The sequence below is a fragment of the Zophobas morio genome, unplaced genomic scaffold, assembly GCF_036711695.1.
Source record: "Zophobas morio isolate AGI-343-1 ecotype UQ-CSIRO unplaced genomic scaffold, CSIRO_AGI_Zmor_V1 ptg000893l, whole genome shotgun sequence".
In the NCBI taxonomy this organism is placed as follows: Eukaryota; Metazoa; Arthropoda; class Insecta; order Coleoptera; family Tenebrionidae; genus Zophobas; species Zophobas morio.
Window position 1 is genome coordinate 1,687 of NW_026972995.1, and position 16,614 is coordinate 18,300.

Sequence of the window (16,614 nt, forward strand, 5' to 3'; positions counted from 1 at the left end):
TTCTAATGAAAAGATAATAATAAAATTATTTTTATAACTAAAGAAATAAAAAGTATTAAAAGTATACTCAAAATTATAAAGAAAAGTTTTTATTTTAATTTTTATTTACAAGAAAATATTATTCAAAATATTTCATTATTGCTTATTTTCAATATATGAAAAATATATAATACAAAAGAAAAACTTTATAGATTTTTATTATTGAAATTATTAAGAAAAGTTCATAATTTATTATAATTTTTATATAAAAAATATTTAATAAAAAAAGGAAAACAGATTTTTATTATATTATTATTTGATAAAAATTATTTAAAAAAAGTTCATTATTTATGATTCTTATTTTTTTTATATTAAAAATATATAATGAAAATGCAAAACTTATAGATTTTTATTATTATTATTTATTAGAAGTTATTGAAAAAAGTTCATTACTTTTTATTATTATCCTTTTATATAAATAATTAAATATATATAAAAAGTTTACTGTATCCAATTTTTAAGGGCTGTTTTCTATTATAAACTTCTTCTTGAAAAGGAACGCAGCAGCAGCGCACGTCTGCTTTACTTACTGAAGGGCTCCATAAATGCTTAAAATAATAAAAAATATATAAAAATGAAAATATTGAGGAATATATATAAATATATAAATATATAAATAAAGTATATTATATAATAATAATAAAACTTTTTTATAAATTAATATTATATAAAAGAATAATTAAACGTTTTAATAATTAAATAAATAAACAATAATATTGTTTTTATATTAAAAGTAAATATAATATTAATAATAATAATTAATTTTACTATTAAAAAATATTAATATATAATTGTACAAAACATTAATAATATAGTTCTAAAAAAAAATATAATAATAATAAAATTTTATTTATATATAAATGGTAAAAATACACTAATAAACTCATTTTACTTATAGTAATAATAAAATTTTTATCTTGTAATAATAAGTAATATATACCATAGTATACATAAATAAAATGATAATAATAAATTAATTAAAAATTTTGTTATTTAAAGAAAAATATAAACTTTTTTATAAAAATAAAAAAAATTATAATAGTGAATTATAAAGTAAATATATATACTTAATAATAATTTTTATATTAATAGTAATAATAATTTTTTCTAATATATAGAATAATAATAACAATGATAATAGACAATAAAAAATAATAATAAAAAACTTTGATGAGTAAAATAAAGAATAATATATAATAAAACTTTTATTACTTTATCTATAATATATACTATTAATAATATAAAGTAAACAGCATTAATAAAATTTTATGCGACATGTTTATAATTATTAAGAACTATTTATTATAAAGTGTTGGTTATGGTTTTGTTAAAGTTTTTATTTATAGATTTTTATTTTTTAAATAAATATAAACATTGTATATTTATAATTATAAATATAGCTAATATTATACTTTTTATAAAAAATAAATAATAAATAATATTTTTTTAAGTATAAATATATTAATAATATATAATATTTATAATATTAAAACTTTTATTATTATATATCAGTAACTAATTAAAAATCAGTATAAACATATTTAATAATAACCTTTTTTATAAAATAAATTATAAGTATTAGCACATTATTAACTTTTCTCTATTTTTAAAAAATATATTTATAAATTCATATACATAATATTAATATAAATAAAAATTATTTATAATATATATTAATAATAAAACTATTTTAATAGGAATAAAAGTAAATAAAATGTTTTAATTTTTAATAAAGTTAAAAAAATTTTGCTTCGTTATAATTTTTAATAAGAATTTTTTTTATATTTATTATAAAAATTTTTCTATTTTGAATTTTATTGTAAAGAACTATTTTTCTATATAATTATAATAATAAAAAACTTTTTTAAAAAAATAAAAAATGATATATATAAAAAATCTATAAAAGATACAAAAAAGTTACAAATAAATAATAAAACTTCTAAAATAAAATAAATGTATACAAAGAAAATAAATAGTAATAAATAATAAATAATAACACTATTAAAAAAATAAAAATAAATATGTAAAAAGAAAAATTAAAGTAGCAAAGAATAAAAAATAATTCCAATAAAACTTTTTAAAAGTTTTACTATTATTCTTTCATTTTTCTGGTTAAATATAAATAATTAATTATTTTTTACATTTTTTTAAAAATACATATATAAAAATAACAATATATATGAAAATATTAATAACAAAACCAAAAAAAATAATAAAATAGAAATATAGAATAAATAAAAAGTAATAAGTAATAATAAAACTTTTAAAAAAATAAAAATTAACATAAAAAAGAAAAAGAGAAAGTAATAAATAATGAAATAATAATAATAGAACTTTTAAAAAATATAAAAATAAATAATAACAAAAATATAAAGTAATTAATAATAAAAAATAATAAAACTTTTAAAAAAATATAATAAACAATAAATATTAATATATTAAAAGAAATTAAAAGTAATAAATAATGAAAAATAACATTAAAACTTACATAAAAAAAATGAAAAGTAATATATATTAATAAATAATAAATATAAATATAATAATTCAAAAAAAAATTAAAGCAATAAATAATACATAATTATAAACTTTTCTATATAAGAAAACAATTAAAATATTATCTTAATAATAAATACTTTTAATAACAATACGCAGTCCTCTACAGAACGAGCCATTGGCGTGTAGCACACTCTGGATATAAAAATATTTAAAAAATATATTCATTAAAAAAATGGATGAAACTTTAAAGAAGAATATATAAAAGTTTTACTTATAATCTTTTGTTTACAGTAAAAATAATGAAAGGCATCAAAAATAATAAATATTTTTATGTAAAAAACAACTTGAAGGCTTCCATTCCTGACAAGTAGCTCATCGTTTTGATGCCCCGCAGGCTACACCGGCTGGCTGTTGGTTTAAAAGAGACAATTCCGCAAAAACTGGCGGGGATTCTTCCACTGTGTCATTATAAATAATGAAAAAGTTAAATAGGCGTAAACTTTTTTTTATTACGTCATAAATAATAAAGAAAAGGCGCAATACGTTTCTCTTTTGAGCCAAATAATAAAAAAATTAATTTGGCGCAAATTTCTTCTCACAGAGTCATAAAAATAATGAAAAGAATTTAAAAGGCAGAAAATATAACTCTCCCTTGAGTCATATATGAATAATTATAAGAATTAATCATAGAATAGCGCAATTATTTTTGACTGAGCCAAATAATAAACAAAAATTAGCTAAGAGCGCATTTTTTTTGTTGAGTAAAATATATATATATCACAGAAAATAAAGGTCAAAAATTCTTTCGCTGAGTCATAAATATTAAAAATTATGTAAGAAAAATAATGAAAAAAACATAAAAGGGAGCAATTTTTATCCATCGAACCAAATAAAAAATAATTATAAAAATAGTTTCTCCCTGTTCAGTCAGATAAATAGTGAAAATAAATTTAAAAAATGCGTAACATTGTGTTCTCATGATATAAAAAATAATAAATAAAAACTAATGTCGAAATTTGTATAAGCAAAGAAAATTATGAGTAAAAAAAATCTTTTAAGGTGTGCAATTGTTTTTATGAAAAAAAATTTTAATTAATAAAAATAAAAGACGGGGACTTATTCGCATCCGACCAATTATATGGTAGTAAATTTAAAAATGACACAACCTTTTTACATAATAATGATTCCCTTTACAAAAAAGGAGCGCTTGGTAAGCCAAATATATAAATTTATACACAATTTTATAAGCAAAATAAGTATTGATTTTGTCTTTTATATAAAAAAAACATTTATTTTTACGAGTAGAATAAATAATTTTAATATGTTACTAAAGGCGCAAATTAAGTAATATAAAGAGTATAAAAAGTTAAGCAAAATTAATATTTTTTTATGATTATAGTAATAAAAAAAAAATATGAAAAAAAATTAAGCAAAGAAAATAATGAATTTTTTTAAAATTTTTAAGAATTTTTATAAAAGAAAATATTTTTGTAAAAAAGAAAAATGTGTGAATTTTTGTCATGTTTTACTTTCATTATAAAAAAAGCAATCTTTTAAAAATATAAAAAGGCGCAATTTTTCCACAAGAAAAACGAGACAAAATACTAAAAACGTCGCTAAATTTTTTAGACCTCCCGCCAAGGTCTGTTCCAAGGCCTATAAAAGACCCGCGCGAAGCTATAAGAGCAGCTTCACCGCCACTACTGCCGCCGGCTGTCCGGGTCAGATCGTAAGGATTCCTGCAGGGTCCGAATACCTTATTATTGGTTAACATAATTATTGTAATAATTATAAATATTATTATTATTAACATACCGGGTTGTAAGTTTCGGGAAGCATAAGTAACTGTGGCACCACTGTTTTCGTTATGATAATAGCTCCTAAAATAATGACACAAAGAAACAAGATAAGAATAAGAATAGTTAATGAATAACAAATATCGTGATTTTAATAATTATATTTCTAATAAATAAAAAGATAATATTTTCATTAGATATCATAAATATTTATGAATGCAACTTGTTGAGAAAATTTTATTTATATAACATTAGAAAAAAAATATTAATTATAAAAAGTGAAAACAATTTAAGCAAATTAAAATAACAATTTAAAAAATCATAAATTTTTATAAGAAATAAGCATAAATTTTAATGAAACTATATAAATATTCATTACAAATAGTGAAGAAATTATGTATAATAAAAATGTTATAAAAAACAATATCATTATAATTTATAAACTATACGTTTTTATATAAGTAATAAGCATTAATTCTAATGAAACTATTCTATTTTATTTTTAAAATATTCATTAGAAATGATGAAAACAATTACAAACTAATAAAAATGATATACATAAATAAATTTATTATATTTTATAGATTATACAATTTTTTATAATAAAAAAGCATAAATTATAATAAAACCAAAAAATTATCCATTATAGAAAGTAAAAATTATATAAAAAAATAGTATTATAATTTATAAACTAAACATTTTTTAATATGAAAGAAGCATAAAATTAATGAAACTAATTTAAGTACTACTTTTATGAATTCAAATGTTTGTAACATTATATTTATGTATTTATTATTAAAAAATATTATTTTTATAAAATGGTAAACATTTTTAAACAGACATAATACATAGGAATAATAAGAATTAAAAAATATATTTATATTTGTAATAATAAAATGAAAGTAATAATAATAATATGAATAGTTATAAGAATAATGATAATAACAGCATTAAAAATTATAATAGTGCCAATAATAATTAAAAAATAGCATTAATAACAACGACTTGATAATAATAATAGCAATAGTAATAGTAATAATTATAATAATAAATAAGAAGAATATATGGAGCAGTAATAATAATAAGAAACCTAATCTTTTTAAGGTCTTCACTAATTCACCATCTAATGTAGACGGTTGATATAAACGATGAGCGCAGCCAAAAGTACAGTCCGTTCCTTTTACTTCGAAGACGTCTTTAACAGAAATCGGTAAGCCTAATAGTAATAATAATAATAATAATAATAGCTGAAAAATAAATAATATATAAAAAATAATATTAATATTATATTATATTAGTATTAATAACAAAAAAAATTTATATAAAGAATTGATAATACTCTCAATGATAAAATAATAACTAAAAAAATATATCAAATATTTAAAAATAACTTATATTAATAATTATAAGAATAATAATATAACTAATCGTAATGATATGAAGAAAAAAATGTATTAAAAGTAAAAATTATATTTAAAAAAATAGATTTATATAAGTAAAAAAAATAGTAATAAAAAGTAATAAGAAAATAAAAATTACTATTGTAGTATAATAAATAAAAAATACATAAAGAGTATATATATTATGAACTAATTTTCTTTTGAATTATAAATTATTTAAATTTAAATTATAAATTTATTTTCTTGCTTTAGCATTTTTATATGTATATACAATTTATAAAAACAATAATATAATAATATAATCCTTAATTCACTTAGGTTATAAATAGCTCAAACTTATAAAAAATTTATCTTCTTGCTTTTTTATATTTTATATATAAAATAATATTGAAATAATAAAATAATACAATCTTTTATTTACTTTTAATTATGAATTGCTTAAATATACAATAATATTAATAATAATATAACAATAACATAATCTTTAATTTTCTCTCAAATTATAAGTTAATTGAATTTAGATTAATATTTATTTTTTTGTTTTTTATATCCTTATAAATAAAAGAAATATTAAAAGTAATAATTTGATAATTATTAATTTTTCTTTAATTATAAAATGCTTAAATTTTAATTATAAAATTTATTTCCTTGCTTTTTAGTATATTTATAAATATATATAAATAATAATAAATCCTTTAATTTCCTTTTTAAACTCTAAATTTAAATTTTATTGATAAAAATTATTTTCCTTCTTTTGAGTATTTTATATATAAAAAAATAGATAATAATAATAAATTAATTATATAATTTTTAATTTCCTTTTAATATAGAAATTACTTAAAATAAAAATTATAAATTTTATTTCTTGCTTTAGTGTATTTATATAAAAACTCTAATAATTAATATAATAATAATCTTTATATATTTTTATTTTCTGGTAAATTTCAAAACTAATAAAATATTATCATTAAAAAATAATGTGGAATCTAAATTAGAACTTACATCTAAAGAAATGTATAAACGTTTTTTAAAGACTTAAATAGAAAAAATATCTAAAATGTATTTTATAAAAAAATAAATATAATAAAGTATAAGTGAAAAATAATTTGCTTGAATCTAAATTATATTTTACTTTCTAAAAAATATATAAAAACTTTTAAAAATTATGTTTAAAAAGTTAACTCGAAATTGTTAAAAAAGATTAAAAGTAAATTTTTAATCTAATTAAATAATAAAAAAATTGTTTAAATCTAAAATGATGTAAAATTTACTTTCTCAATTTTTTTTTTTTATTTATAAATTAGTAAAAATAAAAAAAAGTAATATAAAAGCTCTATAGTGCATTGCTTGGTCAATTTACTAAATAAGTAAATTTATAAACATAAATGTTAGAATATAAATTTTTAAAGAGAATACCTAAAAGAGGGAGTTCCTCTTTATTATAGTTTCCTGCAGAAATTAGGTTGTCAATTTCTTTAGCCTAAAATAAAGTATAATTTCAAAAAATATATATAAAACTATTTAATAAAAATATAATAAAATTATACTGTACATTGCAAGTAAAATTAATAAAAAATATATATGAAATTTCAGTAAAAATAAATTAAGTAAATGTATATTTGTCATCACCTAAACATATTAATTTAAGTATTAATATTATAAGTTTTAAAAAGTTTTAAAAGAGTTCAAGTTGAAAATATATAAAGCTTATAAGCATATATATTTATATTGATTCTTCTTTTACTCAAAAACGTTCTTAAAAAATATAAGAGAGATTTTTATTTTTAAATATAAATCCTTTTTTTTAATATTATTTTCAAGTTAAAATTTATTATAAAAAGGATCTCGCATAATATAATATAGAAAAAAGGGAAATAAAGTAAAATAAAAATCTTATATTTTCTATATAAATTATAAATAAAAAGATTATATTTATATTTAAAAACAATCAAAGAAATTATACGCGTTTAAAAGCTTTTTTGTACAAAACTTGAGAGTTGCAGTTCAACAAAGAATCGGCTGCTGCACTTCGACTGCAGATGGCAGAGACGATTTCATAACAAGTCCATAGTCGACTTTCTAGAGCATTGAGGACCTCAATAGCTCTACAATTAAATAAAAAAATTCAAAATTAACCAGAAATTAATATAAAAAGCTAATGAAAAAAATGAATACAAGAAAAATACTTTTAATAATAAATTAAAATTAAAGTGAAAGTTATCATGTAAAAATTTTTGCTATAAAAAAAAATTGGAATGAAATAATTAACGTCAAGCTCGTAATTTCGCTAATTTCTTCATCACTTAAAGAACAATCATTTTTTATAGCCCAACTTTCTTCTCTTTCTTTTAGCTTACGTTTAATTAAATCATTAATCCTTTTTTTTTTCTTATAGTTCTTTATATAAACTAACGAAGTGAGACAAACTATAAAAGCCGCAGAAACTTTAAAACATGTTAAGCAACCTTCCATTGCTATGCAAAAAAGCAAAAAAAAAAAAAAAAGCGTTTTAGCTCAAAAGTTGCTACAGTTGCAAGAAACCTCGAAACTGTATGAGATAGTAAAGATGGTAATTGTTGGACCGCAGAAACGCAGCTCGGCTGAAAATATTTTAAAATTATTTAAAATTATATTTTTTTTTTCCGAAATGTTATTAAAAATCCTAAAAGGTAAAAAAAATAGTAACGGGGAATTCCTGAGCCTTTTTTTAACAATTCACTAAGTATGAAATAAAATTTTTTTTTTGACCTTTAAAAGTTATAATTTGCGCCGTACGATGATAAAGAAACATTTTTTTAATTTCTACTGCTATTGCAATAGTTGTTATCTGCTTTATTTTTTAATGAAACTTGTATACAATTTGCCTTTAGTTCCTATGTTAATTCTTGCCCTCGATACGCGTAGTATAATATATTTTAACTATAGCGCCCACGCCGATGATGTGGAAGTAGGAAAGAAGCAGAAGTGTACCGAGCTGCTTGCCGCCCACACCTGTATAACAAAGGTAAGGTAAAAAACGTTACAGATGTGCAAAATGCAAAATACTATCAAATTTGAATCTTGATTTTCTTAAACAAGTAATTTTTAAAGTTTTAACACAAAGAATTACTTTAATTTCGAAACGGCTCTTGACTTTTTTAAAACTCCGAAAGTCAACTGTGATGCAAATTTTTAATTTTTTTTTCACTTTCACTTTCTACCTTTATAATACTTTTTTTCTAAATATATTGTTCTTGTTAGACTCTAAACCTGTAAATTTCTTTGATAATAGCATGCAGAAATGACCGCAGCTCATAAAATTTATAACGCAACCTGCCGTTATTAGCTTTTTATGATTATATAAAAAATTATAATAATACTTTATTGAGTGTATAGATATGTAAAATTAATAAACAAGAAAATCGGAAGGGCCTAAGGCCGAATGCTCCGCTGTTTCCCAGTACCTCAGGACACTTCCTATTTCTATAGAGAAAATAAAAACTATTAAATAAGGAGTATAAAATACAGACAAGTTTTGAACAAAAAATACAAAAGTAAACAAGAAAGAGAAACGCTTTACCGAGAAGATGGATTTCTCCTGTTTATTTTATCGTAATTAATAGAATTTATAAAAATATATATAGAAGATTTTAGTTGAAACTGTTTGTTTAAATAATATCTATTAAATCTTTATAAGTTAATATAAAGTAAACATTTTAAATAATTATTTAGTCAAATATAATAATAGTTGTACTTATTAGTATAAATATACCAACTTTTTTTTTGAAAAGGAGAGTAAAGAAAAAGCAGTTTAAGGTCTTTTAAAAAAATTATTGATTATCAAATATTGTAGTTTCCATAAGAATAAATTTAGTTTATTGCTACGTTATTTTTAAAAGTTGAATTTCTTTTTATTCTTTAATAATAAATTAGTTTATAATAAATAAATTCATACAATTTAAATTATTATTTAGTAATACTTAAAAATATTTTGTAGTATAGTTATAACTAATTTTTAGTCGCGTCCCTTACTTTGTCTAGCTTTTGCTTTGGGTTGCGTACCATATGTCTATATCTGGTTAATTTGTTAAATTCTAGAGTTTAAAGAATTTATAAGTAAAAGTTTAAGTATCCAAACCTTAAGCTCTTTGGAAGCTAAGGAATTAGATATAAGAAGGAAATAAATACGCAAAATCAATAAGAGCTTGAAGAATAGTGAAGTAACACGCAACTAAGTTGAAGATATGCACAGGCGAGACGAACTTTTAACAAAGAACTTAAAAAATAAAAATAGGACAAGTGACTCGGTAAAATCGAGAGCAGACTGCGTAGTTCTGCCTATAACATTATGAGTAAGTCCAGTTTTCCAGTTATTACTATTGTTCATGGCTTTCGCGGTGCTTGTTAACCACGAGGCGTAGTTTGTTGATTTGGACAACAACAATAATTATAGATATATAGCAACACCAATCTAAAAGACCAAAGCGCAACGAGTCTAAGTTTGCAACTGTATTGATTTTTTTTTTTAAGATAAAGAGCTTAAATATCTCTAAATGGTTAAAGCGCAAATATAGTTTTGAACCAAAATGCAATGAAACAAAATAATGTTTGGAGACGTATCATGGCAGTACTTTTTGTACACATAATTGTCATTAATCGAGAGTTCCCTAGAATCTCTTGATTCTAAAATGCTTAAAAATCTTTAGATGCGCCCGCCCTCTAGGCGCTGGCCTCTTTTTGACTGACTACTTTTTCAATAGTTAGCAACGGTAGGCTAGTTTGTTATTTAGGTAACTACGTAACACTTCATTGTAGCCTTTTAGACCGAAAGAACGTCACAAAACAACTGACCGATTTCTTTCCTATCTTTTTATTTTTCATTCTTTATCATTAACGATTTATGCAGTTGATCGGTAAATTTGAGCGTAGACTCCATTAATTATTTTATTAAGATAATTTTAACATGTACAAATGTATATACATCTATAATAATCTAAATAGATTAAGTCCGTCAGACTGATTTAACATTAACGACTAGAAGCTACAATCTATGATGATTCTAACACATTGGATTTATAAAACGAATATAAATTGCGTACTGTTAAGTGAATCATATCAGCAACAAGAGTTTTTGCCAAGTTTTACAATCTAGTTTTTTAATTCAAACTTTAAAAATATATTTCTATAAAAATATCTTATTTATATTATAACTCTTCTTGAAGAGCTCGTTAAAAAATCTAAACGGGTTATCAATAATGAAAATTGATTTTTATACCTGGCAAACACTAATTCAAAAGTTTTATGGAGCTTTAAAACTTTTTTTTTAAAAAGTAATTTTGCATAATAATTTTTTAAACCCTTAAGGAGAAACTTTAGTCTCCTTGCGCTTTTACTTGCTTTGCCTCTTTGCTTGTTTTTGTGTGTACACTAATTTTATATTATTTATAAGATTAATAATAAAACTTTATGCGCCTCAATTTTATTTCATTATTAAAAGATTAAAAATATTGCATCTAAATATGCAACGGCATTATCAGTAAGGCGTTTGTTATCTTTTAAATAAATCAAATAGTAAGACCGTATCGTTATGGATTCTCGGGACTTCTCATTTGTCCCTGTTAAACCTTATTTAGTTATTTTCACTTCGAACGGGATAGAGTTTTCTTGGAAAAAATATTTCTCCGTTGGTAAAGTTTTTTTTTAGCATACTATTTACAGGATATTCAACCATTTAATTATATACAAACTTTAATGTAAACGCACTAGATCAAAATACATACCATTTGAGAGTATACAAATATAATCCCTTAGAATAAATCCATTGGATTTTATAGAGCACGAATGTAATAGATAAGTAGACAAATGTAATAATGAAATATAATTAGATTTAGTAGTTTTCTTAAACAAAGTAAGACGAAAGCTTTCAAGTTCTAAGCCACCGGTCAAGTCTCAGTGCCCATTACTAAAAGTTTCTTTTAAAGTAGAAATCATTTTTCTATTAATTAAGCCTACGCAATTTTCTTTATTCTAAGCAAATTCAACTTGAGTCTTGCAAAGGCACAGGGTTTGCAGTATTTGATTTAATGATTGCACGACTACAAAACGTTAAATTTTATATTATAAGAAAAGGATACCTGCCCTCTCAACGGCTATCTTTTAACTAGTTTAAAAAATTTAAATTATCACAACTTACCTCTACCGGACGCCTATTATCTCTCTCACACGTAGAAGGATGATGTATGGATTTTTTTGGTCGTATTGGACTTTTCAACTGTAAGTGGTTTAGTGATTGATTAAAAAAACATTAAAAACTTATTAAAGGTACATACAAAATTGTATACTAATAATATGATGACTTTACTAATAAATGGAAGAGCTTACCTAATGCTCTTGGACGAAAAGCTAATAATAGCTTCAATTTTATAATCGCTTTTAAACAAAACTATTAGCTTTTAGTGGTCTTGTTCTTGACGCGCGTATTTCTATTACTTCCTTATTTTATTGTTGCCATCCTTGTTCCTTTTGGTTTTTAATCTTTTTGTGATTTTCTTTTTTGTCTTTGTTAATAAATAATATTTAAACTACTATGAGTATCTGCTGTTATATGGTGTAGTGGCCTGACGCTTTTTATGAAATCTATTATTATGTATACAAAGTTATTAAGTTGGTAAATATTTAAGATCTTTTCTTCAAGGTTTTAGTAATTAAATTAAGATTTACCAAAATTATCTCCTAAAGTTTTATATAATTATGTATTTAAAGTGTTTTTTTAGGCTTCATATAATATTTTTCTTCGGTCTACTTCAGTTTAGTTTTACAAAGTGATAACTGTAATACAAACTTTATAATAACGTATGCTGAATTTGTAATTTATTCATCTTTGTAAAACATAATCATAGTATTTTACAAACGCGAAGTGCTCAGAAAAACAATTTTCTCTGCTTTTGTCACACACTAAACTTCACAATTAGTAAAGGTTACTAATTAAGGAGTTCTTTATTGAACTAATATTTTTTAGCTTTATATATTTGGTATAAATAGTAAACTTTCAAATAAAAGTTTACGCGAAAAGATTAAGTTTAGCAGGTAGTACTTAATGCATATTAATAAACATATCAAAGAGCAAGTAAATTATAGTTTTCTTGACTAATTAGCGATATTTTAGTTAGTATTAAGTCTTACATTTACGTCAAAAAGTCTCTTCTTACAATATTGTTAAACATTAATTAATTTAAAAATAAAGTTTAATATTCTTAATAAACGTTATTAGTTACGATTCTATAAATATAAAAAAGAATTGAATGGTTGCTAGAAGTCAATTAAAGTAAAGTCTTTAAAATGCTCAAGTAGTTCTAGTAAGCAAAGGAAATCGAAATTAATTTAATTTAAAAAGAAATTTCACTTGGTTTTTGACTTTTAATTGGGTTTGCAAGGCTCATCCTATCAATAAGCACAACGACCAATTCATATCGGCTTTCTTAAGAAGTCAAACTCTAGTACTTGCTAGTTTTAATCTCCTTTGACTGTATCTTTTAAAGGACTATTTTTGCTACAACTTCTGTTTTTATTAAAAGTGCTAAAGAGGGCGCTTCTCTTTCGCCCTGTCCAGCGGAGTTGGTGTTTTCTAAGTATAAAAAGCTAGTGAACTTTGTAAGAAATTATATTAAAGAGTGGCACTCTCTTAAGTAGTAGCGGCTGTATAAAGCGTTAGTACATATACCCAAGGTAGGGCACAGTTTTTCGGCTTCTTTAATGAATGGAAAAAAGCACGCTATCTCTATTTAATAATTATCGCACTAGCTTAAAATATTCATCACCATTTCTTAAAATCATCTATAAAAAGTTCTGAAGCTTTATTCTTTAACATAGCAAAAAAATTATAATCTTCCGATAACTGCTAAACGGAAGGACATGAAATCTTTTGGAAGTGGATTGACGGCAGACCTCAACGAACGATACTTTCGTTATCTAACTAATTGTTATCGTCGCTATTTTAACAAGTCAATCACACTCTTCCTTCTTCCTCAGGATAGTTTATTGTTTAAAAAAAATAGTTGTTTTGGATTAAAAAGGTTGGAAGCAAACATTTAGCTATTATCCTATTCAGTACCATATAACCTCACTTGAATACGGTTATACAAACTTTATGTTGTTAATATTACATAATTTGTTTTACAATTATGTTCTTTCTAACCTCCATTCTTACTATATATATACATACGTATATATAATATTTCCTTTATACGCTAAAACAATACCCGAGCCACTTAACCTTATTTTACTACTACTGTATATATGGCCACCTTTTAACCTTTTTCAACTCTTTTTCGTCTTCTTAGAAACCTTTTTCTTTCTAGATTCTATTCCAAGTAGTAAGTTCGTCTTTTGAGCAGATGATCAGCTATTAAGGTATCAAACCCTTATATAAACTGCCTTTTTTAAAGAGTGAATGGTTCTTGCCATTTCATTCACTTGTAGGAGACGTGTTGTTAAAATTTTACCAATTAAGTATTGCAATATCTTAAAAAAGTTTAATCTTAAGGAAGTCGCATCTCTGCCCAATTTACTATTCAATGCTCCTTTTAATAGATTTTCCTAACGTTAGTTTTACTGTAGGTATTACTTTTTTTAATTTCTAACCTCATGTTAAAACCATCCCTTAAGCATTGCCAGTCAGGCGAATTTTGACTTTGCTGCCTCTAATGGTATTGTCATCTCTAATAAATTATTGCAAATGATTGGAACCATAAAGGGCTTAGTATTCGTTTGTAATAACTTCTCCATCTCAGACTGCGTAGCCACAACGAATCAATGCGGAGGGCGTTCAAAATAAAATAAGTTGCAGAAGTTGAGGCAACACGAATTATTGTCTACGGAGTCGTCAGCGAAACGCAGCTGTTTAATGTTATTTATCTTGCTGCAGTTTCGCGATGTATCCCCGGGCTCGGGTTTTATTAAATGAAGCTACCAACACATTTTAAAAGTCTGTTAGCTCTGCAGGATAATAAGGCAGTTGTATTTACCCTCAACTTGGTTAGAAAGGAGCAGACAGCAGTAATTTGAATTTTTAAAACTTCTCAATAAAGCACCCCCACCGTTGGATCTTGGCTCTCGTTTTTTCATGGCACTCTTATCGTTCGTCCCATGCGGAGGTCGCATATTGGAACAGGTACAAATTGAAGGCCTATGCTAAAGAACAAGAATTGAGAGTCCTGCACACATGGCGAAATTGTCGGACACAAAGGACGTACTAGATACAGCCTTCTTAAAGGTATATTCTTATCAACGGCTACAAACTGCTGGAAGAAAACTGTTATCGGATTATTTGTCAATCCTGCTGGCGCTGGACTGACCCTGCCTTGCCATCTCGCTGTGTAAGTCCCGCAAGACTCTTTCCGTAACAGATGCTATTTGCATGAGCGACGTGCCTCTATTAGTTCACCCTCTAACGCGGGTCGCCCTTTCGCCGATCATTGTCATCTAACAAACATTTAAACAAATAATCCAAATATTATGTCTTTTTGGGATCTCTTCTTTAACACAGCAAAGAGCCCTCAGCTTTATATAACGAAGAAACCCCTTGCGCTGCCGACTCCATTGACTTTCAAAGTCATGAAAAATCCGTGGTGTTCTCAAGTAGAATATGTTTAAATAAAGTTTCTAAATCTGTTTATAATATTTAGTAAAACTAGTTAACTTAGTATTTACTAATTTGTCCTCTAGACAACTAAGCTATTTAATAACTTCGGCTATAAAGCCCTCTAGATGTTTATTCTTTGTGCTAGCTCTCTAGACTAATACTGTAACATTTATAATATCGCTGGTCCTCTAGACCGACGTAAAACTAAAACACCAAAGATCGGTAAAAACCGAAAAAGAAAGAGGGAAAGGAGCAAAAAAGTGGAGGGGTCACCCATGTGTTTATTTATTTATTTATTAATGACAGTCCTAGGTGCTCGATCGAGTTAAAAACTTCGAATACTCGAGCTCTCAATCTAAAGTGATCGCAGATATATTGCAAATTGCATTCTGAATGTCGTTATTTTTTACATTAACAACAAAAAAAAAACTAGCACCTAATTGGGTCACTTGGGTGCTATAATGCGTCCCGTCCCATCTTTCGTCGGTGAGTCTGTCGTAAAGGACAGCGGCATGGTGTTGAAAGACAATGTTTAAAGGACCCAGCTGAAGGTCCCGGTGAAGCATCACACCGCACAAACCACGGCGACTTGGTCAGAACACGCAGCAATTTGTTCTATCGCACTTGAAACGCCGAAGCTATCGCAATGAAGTCGTAGGTCTAAGCAGCAGACGCGAGTGTCATTATTGGCTGGATTTAAAACAAATACAATAGCCGTTTGTTTTCCCAGCGAAAGCTTACTCTTGCCGCAAAGTAAAGAATAAAGCGCCTTGGTCGCTGCCTTGACCTTCGCCACTACATAGTCCATATGAGACGGCCTGGAAATTTTGTTTGTCGATGTTGACTCCCAAGTATTTCGCTTGAGAACACTCTGGAATCTTCATGCCCTTAAAGGTTAAGGACACCAACAAAGGGACGCGTTTCTTTGAAATTTATATATTTTTGCTCTTCATCGCTTTTATAGTAAACCCTCCAATCACGGCACCAGACAGCAACGTCAAGATAGCGCTGTAGATGCTTGTATACCAAGGCGAGAGATTTTAAAGAGGAATATACGATCGTATCATCGCGTAGAGGGCGGTTCGTGTGTGTGTGTAGGGCTGCAAGGGCACTCGCTCATGTAAACTGTTGCAAATAGAAGGGGCGAGGGGGAATGAGCCCTAAGGGGCCCCTACCGTCAGAGATCGAAGCGGCGACCGGGTATCTTCCACGCGCACGCCGAAGACGCCACCATTGAGATGTGTATTCAGCATGTTATAAAGGT

At 24.5% G+C, this 16,614-nt stretch overlaps 1 protein-coding gene across 1 annotated transcript; it reads right to left on the reverse strand.

Moving 5' to 3' along the window:
• Nucleotides 1-484: 484 nt before the first annotated feature.
• On the reverse strand, nucleotides 485-8,203 carry LOC135122119 (uncharacterized; the record flags this gene model as incomplete). Its single annotated transcript, XM_064046346.1, has 9 exons — nucleotides 8,001-8,203; nucleotides 7,695-7,836; nucleotides 7,148-7,211; nucleotides 5,422-5,547; nucleotides 4,351-4,415; nucleotides 4,167-4,291; nucleotides 2,880-2,993; nucleotides 2,673-2,727; nucleotides 485-587 (listed from the first exon to the last, which is right to left on the reverse strand). Coding segments are annotated over exons 1-9 (997 nt in total), but the record flags the coding sequence as incomplete, so codon positions are not given.
• Between the last annotated feature and the right edge of the window lie 8,411 nt (nucleotides 8,204-16,614).